The 20035-nt window shown below is 42.3% G+C and overlaps 1 protein-coding gene across 2 annotated transcripts; it reads left to right on the plus strand.

Annotated features, from left to right (window-relative positions):
- The first annotated feature begins 1061 nt into the window (after window positions 1-1061).
- On the plus strand, window positions 1062-19543 carry RPL7 (ribosomal protein L7). 2 transcript variants are annotated; one of them, XM_068108211.2, is made up of 7 exons: window positions 1062-1144; window positions 8192-8714; window positions 8898-9064; window positions 10010-10147; window positions 10237-10346; window positions 18427-18658; window positions 19475-19543. In XM_068108211.2, exons 1-6 carry the CDS (start codon window positions 1131-1133, stop codon window positions 18633-18635), a joined length of 1161 nt encoding a protein of 386 aa, XP_067964312.2. In that variant the 5' UTR covers window positions 1062-1130; the 3' UTR covers window positions 18636-18658; window positions 19475-19543. The 2 variants fall into 2 exon arrangements, with proteins under 2 accessions (XP_067964312.2, XP_067964311.2); XM_068108210.2 differs by having other exon boundaries at window positions 1083-1144; window positions 18427-19543.
- Window positions 19544-20035: the final 492 nt, after the last annotated feature.

The following is a 20035-nucleotide window of genomic DNA, read 5'->3' on the forward strand; positions in this document are numbered from 1 at the left end:
CGTGTAGCACCGCGCACTTCAGTGGCACTTTTCTGTCCGTCTGTTTCTCTCTTTCTGCCCATTGGTTGGACAGCTGGCCTGACTGCACCCACAATGACGTCATTAGAAGGAGGCTGACTCCAATCAGGCATTTTGGTTTTCATGCAGTTCAGGCCTTACACATCGTCGACCCTGTCATATTCACAATCGCAATGCCCTACCTTTACATTGCTAAACATACATTTCTGGGAACATGCGAGGCAGCTTCTCGTTTCCTATACACCGCTCAAAAAGGGAGGGTTTTCCATGGGTTATTATTCTTGCTAGTAGCTAGTGTATTGTAAGAATACAAAGGACATTTCTTGTTCCAATTGAATTGTATTGGGACAATGTACTTTGATACATACAGTTTGCTTTTTAAGATAAATGCAATTTGAACAACTATGAAACATTTTTCCTGATTTAATAACACACAAACATTTTTTGCAGACCTTTCCAAGATATATCCCATAGTTTTCCGTCAGTTAAAAAAAATAAAAATTAAGGCTGTTTAGCCATAATGTGCATCTGTTTATTGCGTATGCAAATATGGCAACGTTTTGAATCCCTTCTCTCGTGCGTACGTAATAAGTAGATGGCCCAGTATTAGCCCAGCTTAAATTTTCTTGTACATATAATAATTCGGATGGACCGTGTTTTGTGTTCCAATCTGAACCGCCTGCTGATGATGCTCGGAATAAGCTTCAAATCCCTCACATTCTTTGTATTTATCGATTGTCTACCAATATAATTCTAATTCGTATTCAAGTACATCGATGACTACCCATGTCTTTGTCCTGCACGTTACTTTTGTTCAATGTGAGAACATCAGATCAGATCGAAAAAATAATATTTGGTGTATCATTCAGCTCGGCGTGTAAAAACCATTGCCCCCCTAATATGTCAAGCGATCCTCTCGATCTATTATAAAATGAAATTCAAACCCAAACGTTGCGTTATATGACGTATTTGTCTTTTAAAAGTTATAAAATCCATGAAATTTTAATAATAAACGTTGAAAAGACAATTAAAATATCGCCATTGGGGAATCGAGACGTGGGCATTTGCCATTTAGGCCGAGTGCGCATGCGCCGAATTCTTTTTCCGGTGCCATGGCGGACGCGGCGTGAGTTGTAATTGGCATTGTGCTTCCTCAAATCTGTTACCATCCACGTTCTGTTGTTCATAATTTGTTCTTCTCTTATTTATTCCAACTGTAGAAACATCTATGTACTTCGATAGCCTTGTCTTTTGCTTGCGTTACCCTGCGTTGTTCATAACCTGTGGTATTTAAGCAGCCTTTGGAATGGCGGCCTATTATTTTAATATTTCGCCTCCTTTCTTTACCTGGTGTAGCGTGTTTACTGCACTTGGGTTTTAAAGCGTTGGTGTATTCGATTGTTTAATGAATGCGCGAGTAAATGTGACAATCTGAAGGGTGTTATTGTACCGAACACGTCGATAACATTTTGGATATAATCGACGGAAATTTTAAGTTTTTATTTATTTATTTTTGTTCCTCGAGTTTCGTGATGGGAAAGCGGGTTGAGGTTCGTGGGTGAGCTCGAACATCTAAGGGATCAGGAGGTAACATAACTAAAGGACCGGTATAACGAGATGGGGGCGTATGGGCCAAACTTCTCCTTGCTCAACTAACACAGCCGGGTTGATGGACAAAATATAGGGAAACTTGTACAAATAGAAATGTGGAGAAATGGTTGGGAGGGGAGGACACACGTGGTGGACAAGATGGATACAGAAGCAAACTCTCAGGAAGGAAAAACTGGAAATTTTGAAAGAGGTGGGCTTGAGGAGGGTTAGTGTGGGTAGAAAAGAGCATGGTTTTGGATGGGGGATGATCTGAAGACCTGCAGGGAAGAATGAGAGAATGTGTTACTTGTTCCACAAGGGGTGAGGGAGGAAGAATGAGTGGAGGCGAGGGGTTTGCAGGTGACCACGTGTGGCCTGCAGAAACCTGGGGATGGGTTCAAAGCCCAGAAGGAGCAGAGGGTGCAAGACCAGGAAAGGGTCGGTAGAAGACAGAGAGACCACTGGCCTGTCTGTGATGGCGAAGTGATAGGCCCATAGACACAGCTTCATCGCGAGCGATTCCAATAATATTGAAAGCCTTGCTTTCCACTGCGTCGGGCTGAGTAAGATGTGAAGCAGGGGAGCAGCCCAGAGGTGAGAGCAGTACTATCGATCTGCGGCTTGGAGGTGGATAGGATTTCAGGTGTGCCAAGGAAGGACTTTGTACGTGGGAGGATGACCAGTGGTCGGCATCTGGCTTTAGAGGTCAACTTTGAAATGTGGTTTGCCCAAGAAAGTTCACGGCTGATGGTGAGACCCAGGAGTTTGAATGACTGAAGCTATGGCTGGTTAAAAAACATTTCCTGTTTATCATCACTTTTTTTTTTTTTTAAGTGGGTAGGTAGGGAGGGTTTTTTTTTTTTTTTTCCCCCAGAGTGAAATTTTAATGGATTATTCAACGCACTGTTTTTTTCTTAAATATACTTGATCGGACATACATGATGAATCATGTTATGATTTCTAAACCAGTAAACCTTCGTATGTACGCACTGATACGATTCAAATAAAGAAACCTATGTCACATTGAGTTCTGTTTACTTTTAATATTTGCTGATACAACACAATGGTAGACCAAAACTTCGGCTTTTAAGAATAATGTCCGGTTGCCATACATGTATATCAGCAGCTATTGCCATAGCATTCATACATATCGAAAGCATTATGTTCATTGGTCTTCTGTTGGTTTGGCTGATCCAGGACAGTAATAACGAACTGAATGAAATTTCCAAGGGTATTGATGACATCTGCCAATGTTGAATCTCTAGCTGCAACATGGGTCATAGTCTTTTATCTCCCACTAAGATGTTTACCACTCCATTGGTGTCCTCAATTGGTACACCTGAAAAAGAAAAATCACTATAAAATATACTTGTATATTGTCTACTATACTGTATACCTATCAGCCAAGCCACAAACAACAAAAATGTGGGGAAAAATTGTACATTGAAAAAATGAGCGCACCCTCCCCCCCCCCCCCCCCTCCTACACACACACACACACACACACACACGCACACACACTTCCTTTCACAACTAATAATTGCAAGTATTCATCAGTCTCAGATCAAATTCAGTGTTTTGTACTGAAATTCTGTTTCTTCCAAGTCTGGATTTGGTTTGGAATTTTGAACCACCTGGGAATGAAAACTAGAAATACAGACATATCGACAGATTTTAGTTTAGAACAGAACTGGAGTCTAACATTTCCCACCATTCTTTATGAATAAGGCCAAGTAAAAAAAAAAAAACAAAGTTTCTCGTCCGGACTTTTTTGAAAAAAGGAGGAGGGAGGCCCTTACTATTTACTGTTTTCATTTTTTTTGCTATTTTTTTCTAAGATGGCTGCCATGAATTGAATGACCACTGTGGCTGACTTAAAGACTCTATAGTTTGTCCAATGTAATGTGAAACATGCCAGTGTTGATTGTTACCGAAAGGCCTGCAATTTCATTTCCAAATTAGCAAATAAATATATGCAGAAATCTAGGCCTACTTTATTAACTACAACAGGGCCTAGATACCTAGCTTCTCACTTGGAGACCCGCGTTGTACTCCCACCTCCCACCATTAAACCTACATCATATGGTAGGACTATGGCCTGACTGTATTCACACTTCAGAATACACGAAACTACAACTAGTACTAGACCATCCAAGTATAGCGTTACAGCTACATATGGATTTTTTAATGCACCAAGTATTTAAAAACAAGTACACTAGAAAATGTATATCTTGATATGGCTTAAATATTACGCTATATCACGACGCCAACTTACTTTCGTTGTTTGGTATCCATCACCAATGTCATCTCCATCGTCAAATTCTCCACTGGCAAATTTAGCGAAGAGATCGTTCAACGTTCGCTTCTCATCTACAACTGATCTCGCGAACCAAGACTTCAAAACTTTTGTCGACGAACGTATGTATGCTTACACACACGAATATCGTCATATTCCCTACTCAAATTTGTACCATTAAAAGTACTAGGGCATGCCCGTACTATATCTATATCTAAAATTATATCCCCCCCTCTATTTACATGAAATGGTTTGGTCCATGAAATGTTTTGGTCCATTCGCAACGCCAAAGCGAACGGCGAACGCTTTACATGAAATGGTTTGGTGCATGAAATGTTTTGGTCCATTCGCAACGCCAAAGCGAACGGCGAACGGCTTGCGAGTACAGTGACAATCCCCCCGGGGTTTTTATTAGTTTTAAAACATAGTTTAACGCCAACATAGCGCCAACATAGTTTGCAAACGTGAAATAAATGAATACGCTCTCAAATGTGCCATCCGAGGCAGAGTGTGTCCGCCACGTTCGGCACACGCGATAGCTTGCTGCTCTCTGATTGGTTGAATCGTTTTTTGGACATAGCTCGGTAAGTAATTGTCCGATTAATATGAAACCTTGAAAAGGCACATCCTCGGGTCCCCAGTAATATACCTGGCAAGTTTAAAGTATATCGGACCCGTGGTTGTCGAGAAACAGCGGTCACAGACAAACAAACGTACAAACAAACACACAGAGATTACTGGAATTATAGATAGATGAAATGCAAGATTTTTACACGTAAATTGCACTTGCCCAGTGCACAACCGCTGCGAGAATTGACCGTCTTTAGCACAGAGTTTCTGCGTTAAGCCTAGCATGTATTAACCAGGAAGTTCCGTTAGAGGGCGGGATCCATAATAGTTCAGATCATCAATGCACAAGATACGATCGGGAAACGGCAAGTTTTAGACCGAGTTTCTTCGCAAAACGATTTTTTTTTAAACAAGTATATATTTAAAAAAAATAGTATTAAGTAGTAAATAAAAGTAGGCGGCGACCAAAAAGGAAGCGGGCGGGGACGAGAAACATTTTTTTTCTTTTACTTGACCACAACACACTTGGTAGGGGACCGAAAAACAACAACAACCACAGTTCCCGAAAAAGGCCAACCCCCGCTTGCGGGGAAAAATGGCCTCTAAAGGTGTTTTTTTTTACTTGGCCTAAAATAAGGAAGCACACATCCCATTTAGTCAGGTTCACTATGTCAATAAATTATATTTCGTTCAAAATCATGGTAGATTAGCAAACCTATACATTTTTGGAAAGGTTATAGCATAAGGAAACTAAAAATCAATGTTTACATTTGGAGAGATACCTGTATGGCGGCCATTTTGGATTTTCAAAATGGCCACTAAAATACATATTTTGTTCTATTTCTGCCTCTAATTACCCTAAAAACTTTTTAAAATATACTAAACCTATATTTTCAGGGACAAGGAATCCAATGAAAGTATCAAATTAGTGCTATGGGGAATGGTAAGACACGAATCAAAGGTTTTGAATTGCAAAATACTGTCTTTATATTCGTGATAAGTTGCATAATCAAATACATGTTATCATTTTGTACAGGCAGTTAACATCAAAATGTGTCACAATAATTCATATCACCAAACATACACAGGCAGTCAGCAAAATCATATATACACATGCAGTCAGTATAACTTCACATCTACATAGGCAGTCAATGACAAAATATACACAGGCACTCAATGGCATCAAACATACACGATTACAGAATATGCCATTTAGAGTTCGTCATCACTGTCCTGTGTGTCGTATCCGACAATATAGTCCGCATCGTTTTCACAGTCCGTTCCACACAAGCAAAGGTCGGTCAAATTGATTGGCAAATCGAATTGGTCGAATGGTCGATCGAATCGAATTCGATGAATTGGTCGAATGGTCGATCGAAGCGATTGGTCGAATTGGTCGAATCGAATTGGTCGGAATTGGCAAATGTAAACATTGATTTTCAGATTTTCCATGTAATAACGTTTCCAAAAATGTATAGGTTTGCTAATCTACCATGATTTTGAATGAAAAAACATAGTGAACCTGACATTTATCAGAAGCTAAACCTTGCGGTCCACGTAAATGGCGAGTGAGGGGGAAAAGGGAAAACCCGCACACACTAAATATTCAACAACAACAACGTACATTAAAACGGTTATATTTCTTACCATCAAGCGTTCCCGACACGAGCTCGTACTACAGTTCGTCTAGACTCTAGAGTGATATTTTCTGGCACTTTGACACCAACCCAGGCCTTTAGAACACTGGACGTTCGCCGAATTTGGCAAACAACGAACGGCATTTTCTGTCAAACTCACGCACATGGAACTTGGCTCAGACAGTATGCGAGCACATACAAAATTCGAACTTGTTCCACTGAGCGGGAACGGATTTTACTGACTTCGCGAGCAAAAATATATATATATTTTTTTTATGGGACGGGTGGCGATGATAAACTGGAATTTTTTTTTTACCAGCCTAAGAAAGTAGATTGAGGGTTGAGGGGTTGCATGATGGTCCCTCCAGAGAGACTGTTGGACCAGCTTGTGATTTCATCAAGCTATGCGGAGAGGGAAGGGGCTGCCACCTTGTCTGGCTTGGTCTATAATTTTACATATTTATTTATTTGTGATCAATGTGGGGTTTTAGCAGAGATTGTTTATTTTTCTTATTGTCTTTGTTCGTACCTTTCCCCTTACACGTGGCTTAATGATGATTATCTTTCCCCGTCCAATCAATCATGACGAATTATTATGTCAAGCAAACTTGTCTGAAAGCCACATTTATTTATTTATCTGAGTCAAATGTTTTGGTGATGCATGCCAGACCAGCTTTCCCATCTTGAATATAATAAAATATATAATAACCACCTTTAGAGGCCATTTTTCCCCACAAAGCGGGGGTTGGCCTTTTTCGGGAACCGTGGTTGTTGTTGTTTTTCGGTCCCCTTTTTGAAGCAATGTTTTACGGCCGGATGCCCTTCCTGACGCCAACCCTTTTTGCCGCCTTTAACGACAAACAGGGAATTACCAGTGAACTGGTACTCAATTAGCCGACCTCGGAAGGATGACAGGCTGAGTCAACCCCCCTGGCGTTAATTCAGCAATCGACCGGGATTCGAACCCAGGATCCTTGGATCCTAAGCCGACACCCTAGCCGCTAGCCCAACACCAGGCTTTCCCATCTTGAATGAGATCGGAATAACCATTTTTACCCCCCTTGAGTACTCTGTTGCTATTTTAACTTGGTGGTGCTTTGAAATTTAAAGTTGAGTTTGAGAGTGCAGTATACCATTTTATTAAACAGACCAATGGTTATGCAGTTGGACAAAGTAACTATTTGAAACTCGTCAAACAAAACTGTTTTGAATAACTAGTCTTACCACTAGTGAAGGCTCATGTGGATCTGTTTTGTTTCGCTCGGTCAACAATGGAATTAATACAAAGTTGGAGAAGCTGCCGTTTGTTGGTTTGAAATATTATTATTATTCATACAACCTCTTCACTAGCTCTAGTGAAGGAAACTTCCTCCAGTCTAGTGGGGGAAATGGCCTTAAAATTCCTGTTGTTGTTGTTGTTGTTGTATACCACCTCTTCACCTGAAATGTCAGCTTCTCCTTAGTTCCCATGGCAGCTTCTAAACTTAGATCAACTTTCCATTGATTCCATCCAAGTTATCCTGTTTGGCCTACAGATCTCAGCACTTCTCTTGGGAACAATGGATGACACCAGGTTAAAATCCCGTACAGTGTTCATTTTAACAGTAATGTTAACCATATCAAAATATGCTGATGTGATAATGTTCTGTATATCCAAGCTCCTCCTGATCCTTGAAATGCTAAATATTCTGCTGTCAGCCATTAAATCATTTGGGATTTGTTGTCATTTGAATGTCAGCCAGCTGCAACAGTCTTTGGAGTGTTTATGATGATCAGGTGTGACATTTGTTCGTATCTTCAATTGTGTTGTGGAACGAACAGCCAAAGATGGTGATACTTGAGAGAAGTGTCCATATCACATGTTGATAGGTGCCGCTGTAGTGTAATGGTCTTGTGAACTACCATGTTGGTGGGTTAAGCTCTGGATTTAGTTCAAAGTCTTTTGCTGTGCTTGTATTTCCCTTGTTCATATTGCAAGGATGCATAGGAGTTTGTACTTTATCTAAATGCTGTCCGAGATGTCGAGCAGCTTTGCTTTTCGATCCGTTTAATTGGTGTTCATCCTGTTTTTTTGTTCACAGAAAAAAGGTGGCATCACCGCCAACAAAAAAGGGCACGGATTCGGCATCCCAGTCTTCTGCGAAGGCAAAAGGCAAAGATACCAAGCCAGCTGCACCGAAAGCCCAAGCCAAGGCGGGCAATGTGGTAGCGGTGCCTCTGGGGAGGAAGCAAGCGGTAGCTGCTGCTGCAAAGGCTCGAGTGAAGGTTAGGAGATTGGCCGAGCAAAAAATTTTACAAACCAGCCTGAAGCGGTTGAGTAGCCGCAAACGCCAAGCAAAGTCTGAACTGAAAGATGAAAGGAGAAAGGTCAAAAAAGCCAAAATTGACCCCAAATCAAAAGAGAAGCTCACAAAGGTGGCGAAACCCAAAAAGATAGCAAAAGCCGCAAAAGCCAAAAAGGCGACTCTGTCTGGTAAGAAAAAGACCAAGGAAGCAACTTTGAAGAAGAAGCTGCCCAAAGTTCCGGAGTCATTGCAGAAACGCAGAAATGCATACCAGAAGGCTCGGGAGCGGCGCTTGCGAGAGAAGCTGCAAATTGAGAAGGTGAGTACTTCATTGTCTTCCTGGTTGTACTCAAGCGAGAGGGTACACGAGGGTGTAATAGTAGTTGCGTCTTTTTTTCTTTCTTTTTTTAACATTTATTTGTATGGGTAGAGCAAAGACAAGTGGACAGGAATTTTTACTTTTTTTCCACAACCATATTGCATTGCATTTCTACCTGCGTAGCAACGCCGTGCAAAGCAGATGGTGATGCGGCATCGCGCCCAACGGTACATGAAAGAGTATCAGCAGAAGGAACGCTCTGAGGTCAGAATGTCACGAATGGCTCGCAGGGTAGGAAACTTCTACGTGCCCGCCGAGCCTCGACTTGCGTTCGTTATTCGCATCAGAGGGTGAGTACAAATCTGTATGTCCCATTTTGGAGTCCCCCATATTGATTTTAATTAGTGTCACAAAATATATGTTACCGCTATTCCGAAGCTTCTATGACCAAAGTATGGGCCACTTGCCATCTTTATCTGTGAACTTTCAAGAAAACACCAACTGTCGTGATTCACATATTTTATTTTATACAAAATCATTTATGTGATGTGATATATGGCTTTGTGATGACTCTCTTTCCCCATCCAATCAACAATGACGAACTCTTATATGTCAAGCTTGAAACTGTCTGAAAGCCATGCAAGCTTCAAAAAGAATTATGATCCATGGGTAGCAATAGTCCTGTAGGTGGTAAATCAAATATCGACTGCAATGGTTCACCTTTGCGAGCATGAGCGATGAAGAGGACATTGCTCTGCCATCTTGCAACGAATCGGACCATGAAGCAACACTCCCAATTCAAACAAGGAAGCTTTTTAGGGTCAAGGACACTCCTTGGAGACATGGCTGTATAAATGACCCTCAACACACGACCTTTCAACGTGTGCACATCTGCCAAAAATTAGCATTAGAGCAGGGCTTTTATAGACAGTCTTGACCTGCATAAAATCATCATCATCACCAGCACAGCACACACGTGTGATGTTGGCTTGTCAGGCAATGTACAGAGCATGCGTCTGCACTTGCCTACGAGGGCAGGTAGTGCCTTGTGACTCGTATAGTTAGTTGTACATTTAAGATGGTATTGTTTGGACTAATAAAAACATTACCGTAGGGAAAAAAATAAAAATTGATCTGGCTGGATCGATGCTAAGGAGGTATTCGAAAATGGTATTTACGATATCCTATTATTTTATTGTTTCTTATTTTATTTTATTTTCCCTCTCCCTCTCCCCCTCCCCCATTACCTTCATGTCCCATCCTCATTACACACTTGGCATGCTGATCCTTGCCAGTATCAACCAGGTGGCACCGAAGCCAAGGAAAGTCCTCCAACTCATGCGCCTCCGCCAGATCTTCAATGGAGTTTTTGTCCGTCTCAACAAGGCCTCTATAAACATGCTGCGCATTGCAGAACCGTTCATTGCCTGGGGGTGAGTTTTGTGGGAAGAGGGCAAGATGTTTCTACTTGAAAGGTGTTACATACTGTGTTTTATTATTTATTTCTGCCACCACACAACAGCTACCCCAATCTCAAATCGGTTCGTGAGCTGATCTACAAACGTGGCTATGGCAAGATTCGTAAGCAGCGCATTGCACTTACTGAGAACATGCTGGTTGAGCGCTGTCTCGGTGAGTTGTAATCTTGCTGGAACAGTGATGTCTAGATACCAGTGTTCCTACCTGTGAGACTATTTTATTCGGGTACCATATGCCTTTTAGTCTGTGGTACCATACCTATTGTTTTTGTTCTTATTATTCTTCCGCCACGATTTTGCGCATTTATTCCCTTTAAAATTAATTTTCTCTGCAATCGTTGGTCCAATTGACAATTTTCACCAAATAAGTGGCTCCACCTGTAGAATTTTTTTCAATGCTAATTATGACGTAATAGGTCTCGTGGTATGGGCGCCATCTTGGAAAAACCTAAAAACTTTGCCCCTCTATATCTCCGAAACCACTCTATGCAAAAAATTGAAACATTGCTCATTGTATAGTACTCTTTATGGGGAAAAACATATCAACGATGACATCATAATTCGATAAGCAGAAAGCTTGATCGATCAGTATGAAATTTCTTGAGCGTGATCTCGGGATAAACTGGTCGAGAAAAAAAAATTGGTGGCGTCATCGATCACGTGCTTCGGCAGCTGTATTGGATTGAACATAATGATAATGCCATTAAAAACTCTTCTCCTCTGAAACGGCTGAGCAGATTGAGGCAAAACTTTACAGGCATGATCGCCGACCCATAACAAACAAAACGTTCTGCATTCATGACGTCTTCGGTCACATGGTTTGGCAACTGATTTTTTTTTTAGCCGTGTCGCAGACGCTGGTCATAGAGTGCCCTCTGCTGTTGTTGTTCTTGTTCTTCTTGTTCTTCTTGTTCTTCTTGCAGAGAAGACAAAACCTCAAAGCTCCACCCATTCTGGGAACCATAGCTCCACCCATTCTGGGAGAGCCTTCATATAAACAAATATCCACCATTTTATTAACTCGCATAGCTTTGAGGCCTGTTTTGTAGGCCCGTGGTGTCTTCCTCTCTCACACAGTTTTATTTCGAATCAAATTCGACATATCATTTCATTTTTCACAGTCGTTAACATAGTTTTAGACTCGGTTGAAAAAAAACGGGAAGAAAATCCGATGAAAGTTGCCCTTTATAGAACGAAATGAATTCTCAAAGGCCTGTAACTTCAAGTCCATTGAGATATATTTTTTTTAAATCGCGGCATGGTCAGTCATACACCGCCCGAAATAAGAGACGGGAAAATGCCGAGATATATTAAAAATTCGTCCATTTGATGACGATCGTCACGATGAAATATTTAATTTATACGTCGTCACAATAATGTGGAGAGAGGAGCATAGCTTCGTTCACGTGTCGCCACACACGGGAAATTGCCGAGATATATATATTTTAAATCGCGGCATGGTCAGTCATACACCGCCTGAAATAACAGACGGGAAAATGCCGAGATATGTTAAAAATTCGTCGCCACACACGGAAAATTGCCGAGATATATTTTCACTTTGCACAAAAATAACATCAAGTAATCGAATCAATAGGAATGTCCTGTGCCTATAACATCGACGTTATAGGCACAGCTGCATCTAGGCATTGTGTAACATCGACGCGGCTTTTGTTTTAATTAAAACTTTTTGTACTTGTTTTTTGAAGAATACAAACAACATGCATTTTAAGGCCATTTTCCCTGCTAGAGCAGGGGTTTTCCCTGCTAGAGCGGGAGCGGGGATTTTCCCTGCTAGAGCGTGCGTAAGCGAAGGACTGCATTCGAATTTGGTGTGTGGGTGCAACCCACGTCAAAATCCAAGATGGCCGCCGCCATGTATGTCTGATGCCATGTATGTCTGAACCTTGTAACCTGCATATCTCGAAAAATAAGCGAAGTACCAACGTCTAATCTGGTGTGTGGGTGTATCTAGGCACAAGGAAGAACGCTGTTTAAAATCGGGTCGCCACGTCAAAAGCCAAGATGGCCGCCGCCATGTATGTCTGAAACTTGAGATGAATATCTTGAAAAATAAGCAAAGTACCAACTTCTAATTTGGTGTGTGGGTGTATCTCGGCATAAGGAAGAACGCTTTTGAAAATTGGATCGCCACGTCAAAATCCAAGATGGCCACCACCATATATATGCCTGAACATTGTGAGCGAAATATCTTGAAAAATAAGCGAAGTACCATCTTCTAATCTGGTGTGTGGGTGTATCTAGGCAAAAGCAAGAACGCTGTTTAAAATTGGGTCGCCACATCAAAATCCAAGATGGCCGCCGCCATGTATGTCTGATGCCATGTATGTCTGATGCCATGTATGTCTGAACCTTGTAACCTGCATATCTTGAAAAATAAGCGAAGTACCAACTTCTAATCTGGTTTGTGGGTGTATCTCGGCATAAGGAAGAACGCTATTGAAAATTGGGTTGCCACATCAAAAATCCAAGATAGCCACCGCCATGTATGTCTGAACCTTGTGAGATGAATATCTTGAAAAATAAGCGAAGTACCAACTTGTAATCTGGTGTTTGGGTGTATTTCGGCATAAGGACGAACGCTATTGAAAATTGAGTCGCCACGTCAAAATCCAAGATGGCCGCCACGATGTATGTCCGACACTTGTGAGATGAATATCTTGAAAAATAAGCGAAGTACCAACTTCTAATTTGGTGTGTGGGTGTATCTCGCCATAAGGAAGAACGCTATTGAAAATTGGGTTGCCACATCAAAAATCCAAGATGGCCACCACCATATATATGTCTGAACCTTGTGAGCGAAATATCTCGAAAAATAAGCGAAGTACCAACTTCTAATTTGGTGTGTGGGTGTATCTAGGCACACGGAAGAACGCTGTTTAAAATTGGGTCGCCACGTCAAAATCCAAGATGGCCGCCGCCATGTATGTCTGAATCTTGTGAGAAGAATATCTTGAAAGATAAGCGAAGTACCATCGTCTAATTTGGTGTGTGGGTGTATCTCGGCATAAGGAAGACCGCTAAAGTGGGTCGCCATGTCAAAATCCAGGACGGCCGCCACCATATATATGTCTGAACCTTGTGAGCGAAATATCTTGAAAAATAAGCGAATTACCTTCTGGTGTGTGGGTGTATCTAGGCATAAGGAAGAACGCTATTGAAAATTGGGTCGCCACGTCAAAATCCAAGATGGCCGCCTCCATGTTTGTCTGACCCTTGTGAGCGAAATATCATATCATATAGCATGTTTTCTGCGTGTTCCACTTTGTCAACTCTCATCACTTCCCCAACGGGGGACCGAGGCGTAACGCTTTTTTTTGAAGAATACAAACAACAACATGCATTTTGAGGCCCTTTTCCCTGCTAGAGCGGGGGTTAGCCTCACGGGTCCCCATGACAATCTTCTCCATTTTGCCCTATTTTCTGCATCTCCCCTTGTTAACCCCCTTGCCCGCATATCTTCTTCCACCATCTTTAGCCAAGTCTTTCTCGGTCTTTTTTGCCATCTTTATCTGTGAACTTTCAAGAAAACACCAACTGTCGTGATTTCCATATTTTATTTTATACAAAATCATTTATATTCATCTCATTTTCCATTTATACCGTGGCTTTGTGATGACTCTCTTTCCCCGTCCAATCAACAATGACGAACTTATGTCAAGCTTGAATCTGTCTGAAAGCCATGCAAGCTTCAAAAAGAATTATGATCCATGGGTAGCAATAGTCCTGTAGGTGGTAAATCAAATATCGACTGCAATGGTTCACCTTTGCGAGCATGAGCGATGAAGAGGACATTGCTCTGCCATCTTGCAACGAATCGGACCATGAAGCAACATTGTCCCAATTCAAACAAGGAAGCTTTTTATGGTCAAGGACACTCCTTGGAGACATGGCTGTATAAATGACCCTCAACACACGACCTTTCAACGTGTGCACATCTGCCAAAAATTAGCATTAGAGCAGGGCTTTTATAGACAGTCTTGACCTGCATAAAATCATCATGGCATGGCATGTGATGTTGGCTTGTCAGGCAATGTACAGAGCATGCGTCTGCACTTGCTTACGAGGGCAGGTAGTGCCTTGTGACTCATATAGTTACATTTTAGATAGTATCAGTAGTTCTTCACGATAATTATTGAGCATTTGTTTGGACTAATAATCCAGTGTAGGACTAATTTGTTTCCTTCACGACTGGCAAGATTTTTTTGAAGAATAAACCTTTAAAAATTAAACTCCTCCAGAATGTCGACAGATTGAGTGGAAGCTTCACACACGTATTCCCCATGCATTGGGGATACCATAGCGTTCCCGAATAATTCATGTCACATGGTTTGACAGCTATGTTGGATTGAACGAGAATCTTAAAAAACTTGTTTCTTGAATGGCTTCATTGATCGATGTGAAACTTCACAATTATGATCGAACAGTTAAGGGGAATATAAGTTTTTAATTTCATCCTGATCAGACCCATGTTCTGGCACAACAACACAACAACAACAACATGCATTTTAAGGCCATTTTCCCTGCTAGAGCGGGGGTTAGCATTGCAGTCCCCATGACAATCTTCTCCATTTTGCCCTATTTTCTGCATCTCTCCTTGTTAACCCCCTTGCCCACATTTCTTCTTCCACCATCTTTAGCCAAGTCTTTCTCGGTCTTCCCCGTCCTCTACTTCCTTCTACATTCATTTCCATCACTCTTCTCAACCAGTCACTTTCATCCTTCCTCAACACATGACCAAACGATCTCAATCTGTTCCTCTTCACAGCATCAATCACAGGCTCCATTCCCAGCATCTTTCGCAATTCATCATTTGTCTTCCTCCCTCCCAATAACACTCCGCACATCCACCGAACCACCCGCATCCCCACCCCCTCCAGCCCTCGTTGCTGCCCTACGTTCATTACCCATGTCTCGCTCCCATAAATCATAACACTTCCCACACATGCAGCATACACCCCTCCCTTCAGCCTCAACGACACTCCCCCCATCAGCACGCCACTCAGTTCCCAAAACTTCCTCCACGCACATCTCACTCTAGCAACCGTTGCCGAGTCTGATCCACCTTCTCCATTCAGCATGTCTCCGAGGTAGCAAAATGTTTTCACACCTTCCAGCTTCACGCCGTCTCCAAGATCCAACTCAACATTTCCTCCATCTGCAGCTCCCTCTGTGCACACCTTACATTTGAATGTAGCTGCCACACTGGTTAATGACCCTCTCAGACCACTACATTTTTGATGAACCCACTCGGCGCACATTGTACATTGAATGGAGTTCACTCCGACACCCTTCCTGCACACAGCACACGGCCACCTTCCACCCCACCACATCCTCTACCACCCGCCATCACCTTCGTCCCTCCGATATTCACCTTCAGACCTTTTGTCTCCATACATTCCTTCCACTTGTTCATCTTTTCCTTCAGTCCATCCATACTTTCCGCAATCAACACCAGATCATCTGCATACAACAACTCCCACGGTAAACCCTCCTTTACGTTCTGAGCCAGCACCTCCATCACAGCTACAAATAGCAGTGGACTTAGTACCGACCCCGATGCACTCCCACCTTCACCTCAAACTCACCACTGTTCCCGTCCTTCGTCCTTACAGCTGTGCGTGCTCTTTTGTACATTGCCATCACTACTCTGATCAACCATTCCTCCACTCCTAACTTCCTCAATGCCCATGTCAATACTTCGTGTGGAACCCTATCGAATGCTTTCTCCAGATCAACAAACCCAAGGAACAACTTCTTCCTCTTCTCCATGTACTTCTGCAACTGCCTCACAATAAAGAGCGTGTCTGTCGTTCCTCTTCCTGGTATAAATCCAAACTGCATTTCTTCGATCTTCACCTTCTTCCTTATCCTCCTCTCCAACACACTTTCCAATACCTTCATTCCATGCTCCAATAACTTTATCGCTCGGTACGAGCCACACTCCAGAGGGTCACCTTTCCCTTGTATAGAGGGACGAGGGTACTCAGTTCCCAAGCCACTGGAATGCGGCCTTCTTGCACCACCAGATTACAGATCTCTGTCATTCTCTTCACACCCCAACTTCCTGCTGCCTTCAACATATCTCCTACAACTCCCGTCGGCCCTCCCGCTTTTCTACTCTTCATTGCTTTTATCGCTTCCTCAACTTCCTTCTCAGTTATCTTCTCTGCCGGTCCTAAAACTGGGTTACTCTCTATGTTGCCATCCCATTCATTCTCTGTATTCAACAGCATTTCCATTTATCTTTTCCATCTTCCTTTAATTCCATCTGGGTCCACAACGATTTGTCCCACTTCATCCTTCAAGCAACTCACCCCCATCACATCACACCTCTCTTTTGCTATCTGCTTTCCAATCCTGAATACCGCTCTCTGACCCTCTTCCGAATCCAAGCGTGCTCCGAACATTTTCCTACATGCCTCCTACGCCTTTGCAACCTCTTTCTTTGCAGCCTTCTTTGCTGCCTTCTAACTTTCATGCTCTGCTTTTTCTGCTCCCGTACCCTTCGCCTTCTGCCACTCCTTGAACTTCTTCCTCTTCTCGTTAATCCTCTTTCCAACTTCATCATCCCACCACCATGTTTCCGAGTGCCTCGGTGGTCCTTTTTGTCCATCCACATGCTTCACCAACGGCTCCCAACCGACTATCTTTCATTGACATCCAACCACTTTCAAGCTCAATAACATCATCCTCTACCTTACTTAGCCTCTCTTTTAATGCCTCCCTTACTGTCACCTCTTTCAACCTCCACGACCTTCATTCTCGGTTGGTACTTCACCCGCCGAGCTCTCCTCGCACCTTCCACTCTTATGTCGCAGACAACCAAGTGGTGCTGTGAAACAGCCTCCTCCCCCGGGATCACCTTTGTGTCCCGGAGGTGCCCCCTATCTCGCCTACGCACCATCAGGTCGTCAACGGTTGTCGTCGACCCACCTGACGTGTATGTAACAAGCTTATTATCCTCTTTCTGGAACTGAGTGTTACAAATTAACTAATCGGCTCCATCAGCAAACTCCAAAATCCTTTCACCTTCTCCATTTCTCACACCATATCCGTAACCCCCATGAACTCCCTCAAAACCGTCCATACCCCTTCCCACATGTCCATTTAGGTCTCCTCCCACAACAACTTCCTCATCTTTCACGTTTTCCATCAGCTTCTCTATCGCAACAGCATGTTCTGGCAGCCATATTTATTTAATTGCTTGATTTGTTTTGTTTTTTTGGAAAGGCTTGAGCTATTGAAGTCAAACGATACAAATTGGATCGAGTCGTCAAGTGGAATACACATTTAAAATTTGAACATGATCGGTCGCACGGTCCGTCAGCTAGAATGTTTTAATTATTTCGAAAAGAACAAGTGAATCCTCTTGGATTGCGCTGAGGTTCGGACATGGAATTTCTAGGAGGAAGTATAATTTGTATGCAATGAAAGTACATGTAATATGGGATCGAGTAAGATCGAGTAAGCTTCACCAGTGCGCGTGCGCGAATTTACGTCACGTCGGCAGCGAGAAGGCGTTCCCCAACACGAACCAATCAGGAACTGCCACGCCCACTTATATGATCTCAGAATTCCTGTGACAGGAATTAGCGTTACACTGGCTGGAAGTCATTCGCTAGAGGCGCTTCCTCGGCGCCAATCACCAGTGCGCGTGCGCGAATTTACGTCACGTCGGCAGCGAGAAGGCGTTCCCCAACACGAACCAATCAGGAACTGCCACGCCCACTTATATGATCTCAGAATTCCTGTGACAGGAATTAGCGTTACACTGGCTGGAAGTCAATCGCTAAAGGCGCTTCCTCAGCGCCAATAAACATTACAATTTCGCTGCTCCAGAACGGCCTACAAGATCGATGTGAAACTTCACGCACACGATCAGAGTGTTTCTGAATATAGCTTGATAATTCAAAAGTCATCAGTCGTGCAGTCTAGTAGTAATTTTATTTTTCTCACTTCCGTTTCATTGAATATGTTAAAATCCAATTTTGAATCTTTTTTTTTTTTTTTTTTTTTTTTTTTTTTTTTTTAAGAGGACGTCATGTGTCACTTGTCCGATCAAAGCAGGACTGCTTGTGGTACCCGCAGTCATCACCCCCAGACGGCAGTTATAATGTGACAGCTCGTTTATTTTTTTTTTTGATTTTGCCTGGGTTTGGGGATTGACGTCATAGCTCCTATGTGACATATACATGTCATGACTCATTCTGCAGGTCGCTATGGCATCATCTGCATGGAAGATCTGATTCACGAGATCTTCACGACTGGCAAGACTTTCAAGGCTGCCAACAACTTCCTGTGGCCATTCAAGTTGTCAGCACCACATGGTGGGATGCGCAAGAAGACAAATCATTTTGTGGAAGGTGGCGATGCAGGCAACAGGGAAAACCTCATCAACAGACTCATCCGGCAGATGAACTAAGTGCTCTGGGCCTGCCCATGGTGGTATGGAGAATAAATGCTCCTTTTATCTTTTGTTGTCCTTTTTTCTTTCCTTCTATTTTTAAGTGGTGAAGCCACTTCAATGTTTGGCTATGTCCTTCTGTCCATCAAAAATGAAGACGAACCTTTATAACCTCCCGTGTTTTAATTCCAAAGGATAATTCTAGTGGGTTCGAAAGGGTTTTGTTCATTCTAGACTTTGCCAGTTTCATGGGGGGAAAAATGCCAAACTGAACCGCTTCTTTCGGACACGGGTGCGATTTTGTTTTCTTTAGACGAGCAAGGCTCATGGAAGAGCGAGGTGTAACTGACAGACAAATATTAAAGGAATGAACGAACAAGAGAGAGGAGGGGGGAGGAAGCAAGCAGGTAAAATGGTTGTTCAGTAAAACTCCTTGGTCTTGATTGGTGAAGAAGAGAAATGACCTGTGACTTGGGTGTTGTGGAGTAATTTGTGGTTTCTTGATTTTTCCTGTGACCATTTAATATTTTGTGGCAGTTGATGAGCAAGCATTTCACAACCCCTGCACCAGTGATGGTATTGTTGATTGCAAAATGCCTAAAGCTTCCGATTGGAAGAGCTACACTGGACTATTGCTGATATTAAAGTTGAGGTCAGATTTCCATTTAAAATCCCATTGAACAAAATAGCTTCACTGTCAAATATTTTGTTTAAAACTGTCATTAATGTCAAAGGTTTGCTGACCGTTGAAGATTACCCCTGTGCACATTGACCCTGGTTGTAGGATAGCCTGGTTCACTTCTGAGACTTGCAACAGTGTTTTGGGGATTTTGACTGGGTCTCCCTCTCTTCCACAGGACGTGGAAATTTTTTCCATATAAACGTTGGTGAATCCTCTTTGCTCAATAAAATGGAAATTTCCTTCATTATTGTACTTGTCTTTAATTCTGCAGTTGGAATTGTGCGTGCGTTGTAACCATTTGAGCTTTTGTCATAAAATTTTCAACAAAGCTTTATGAGAAATATGAAGAACATGTTAATTTGGTCAAAAGGTACGTTTTGTTTTTATATTTTTCTTGATCAGCCGATTAAAAAAAAAAAAAATTAATTTGTTTTTAGATCAAACGGTGTGTTGGTCGCATTAAATTAGCAATTTCCATCCAATTAACTTGAAATTTGAACAGGGTTTGCTTATTGTATTACTGAATTGGTTCACCAATAAAACATGAGAAGCTGATTGTTTTGAGGTCAAGGTCACAGAATCGTTAATTTCCATCTGGTTGACTTGAAATTTGAGCAGGGTTTGCAGATTGAGTCACTGAAGCTTATTGCTTTTTAAGAGCATGGTCACCTAAAAAATTTTTTTTTTTTTTAATTATTTTAGCTATTTTTGTCATGTTTACCATGACGATGAAAAA

The sequence above is a fragment of the Myxine glutinosa genome, chromosome 2 (assembly GCF_964187855.1).
Source record: "Myxine glutinosa chromosome 2, kmMyxGlut1.1, whole genome shotgun sequence".
In the NCBI taxonomy this organism is placed as follows: domain Eukaryota; kingdom Metazoa; phylum Chordata; class Myxini; order Myxiniformes; family Myxinidae; genus Myxine; species Myxine glutinosa.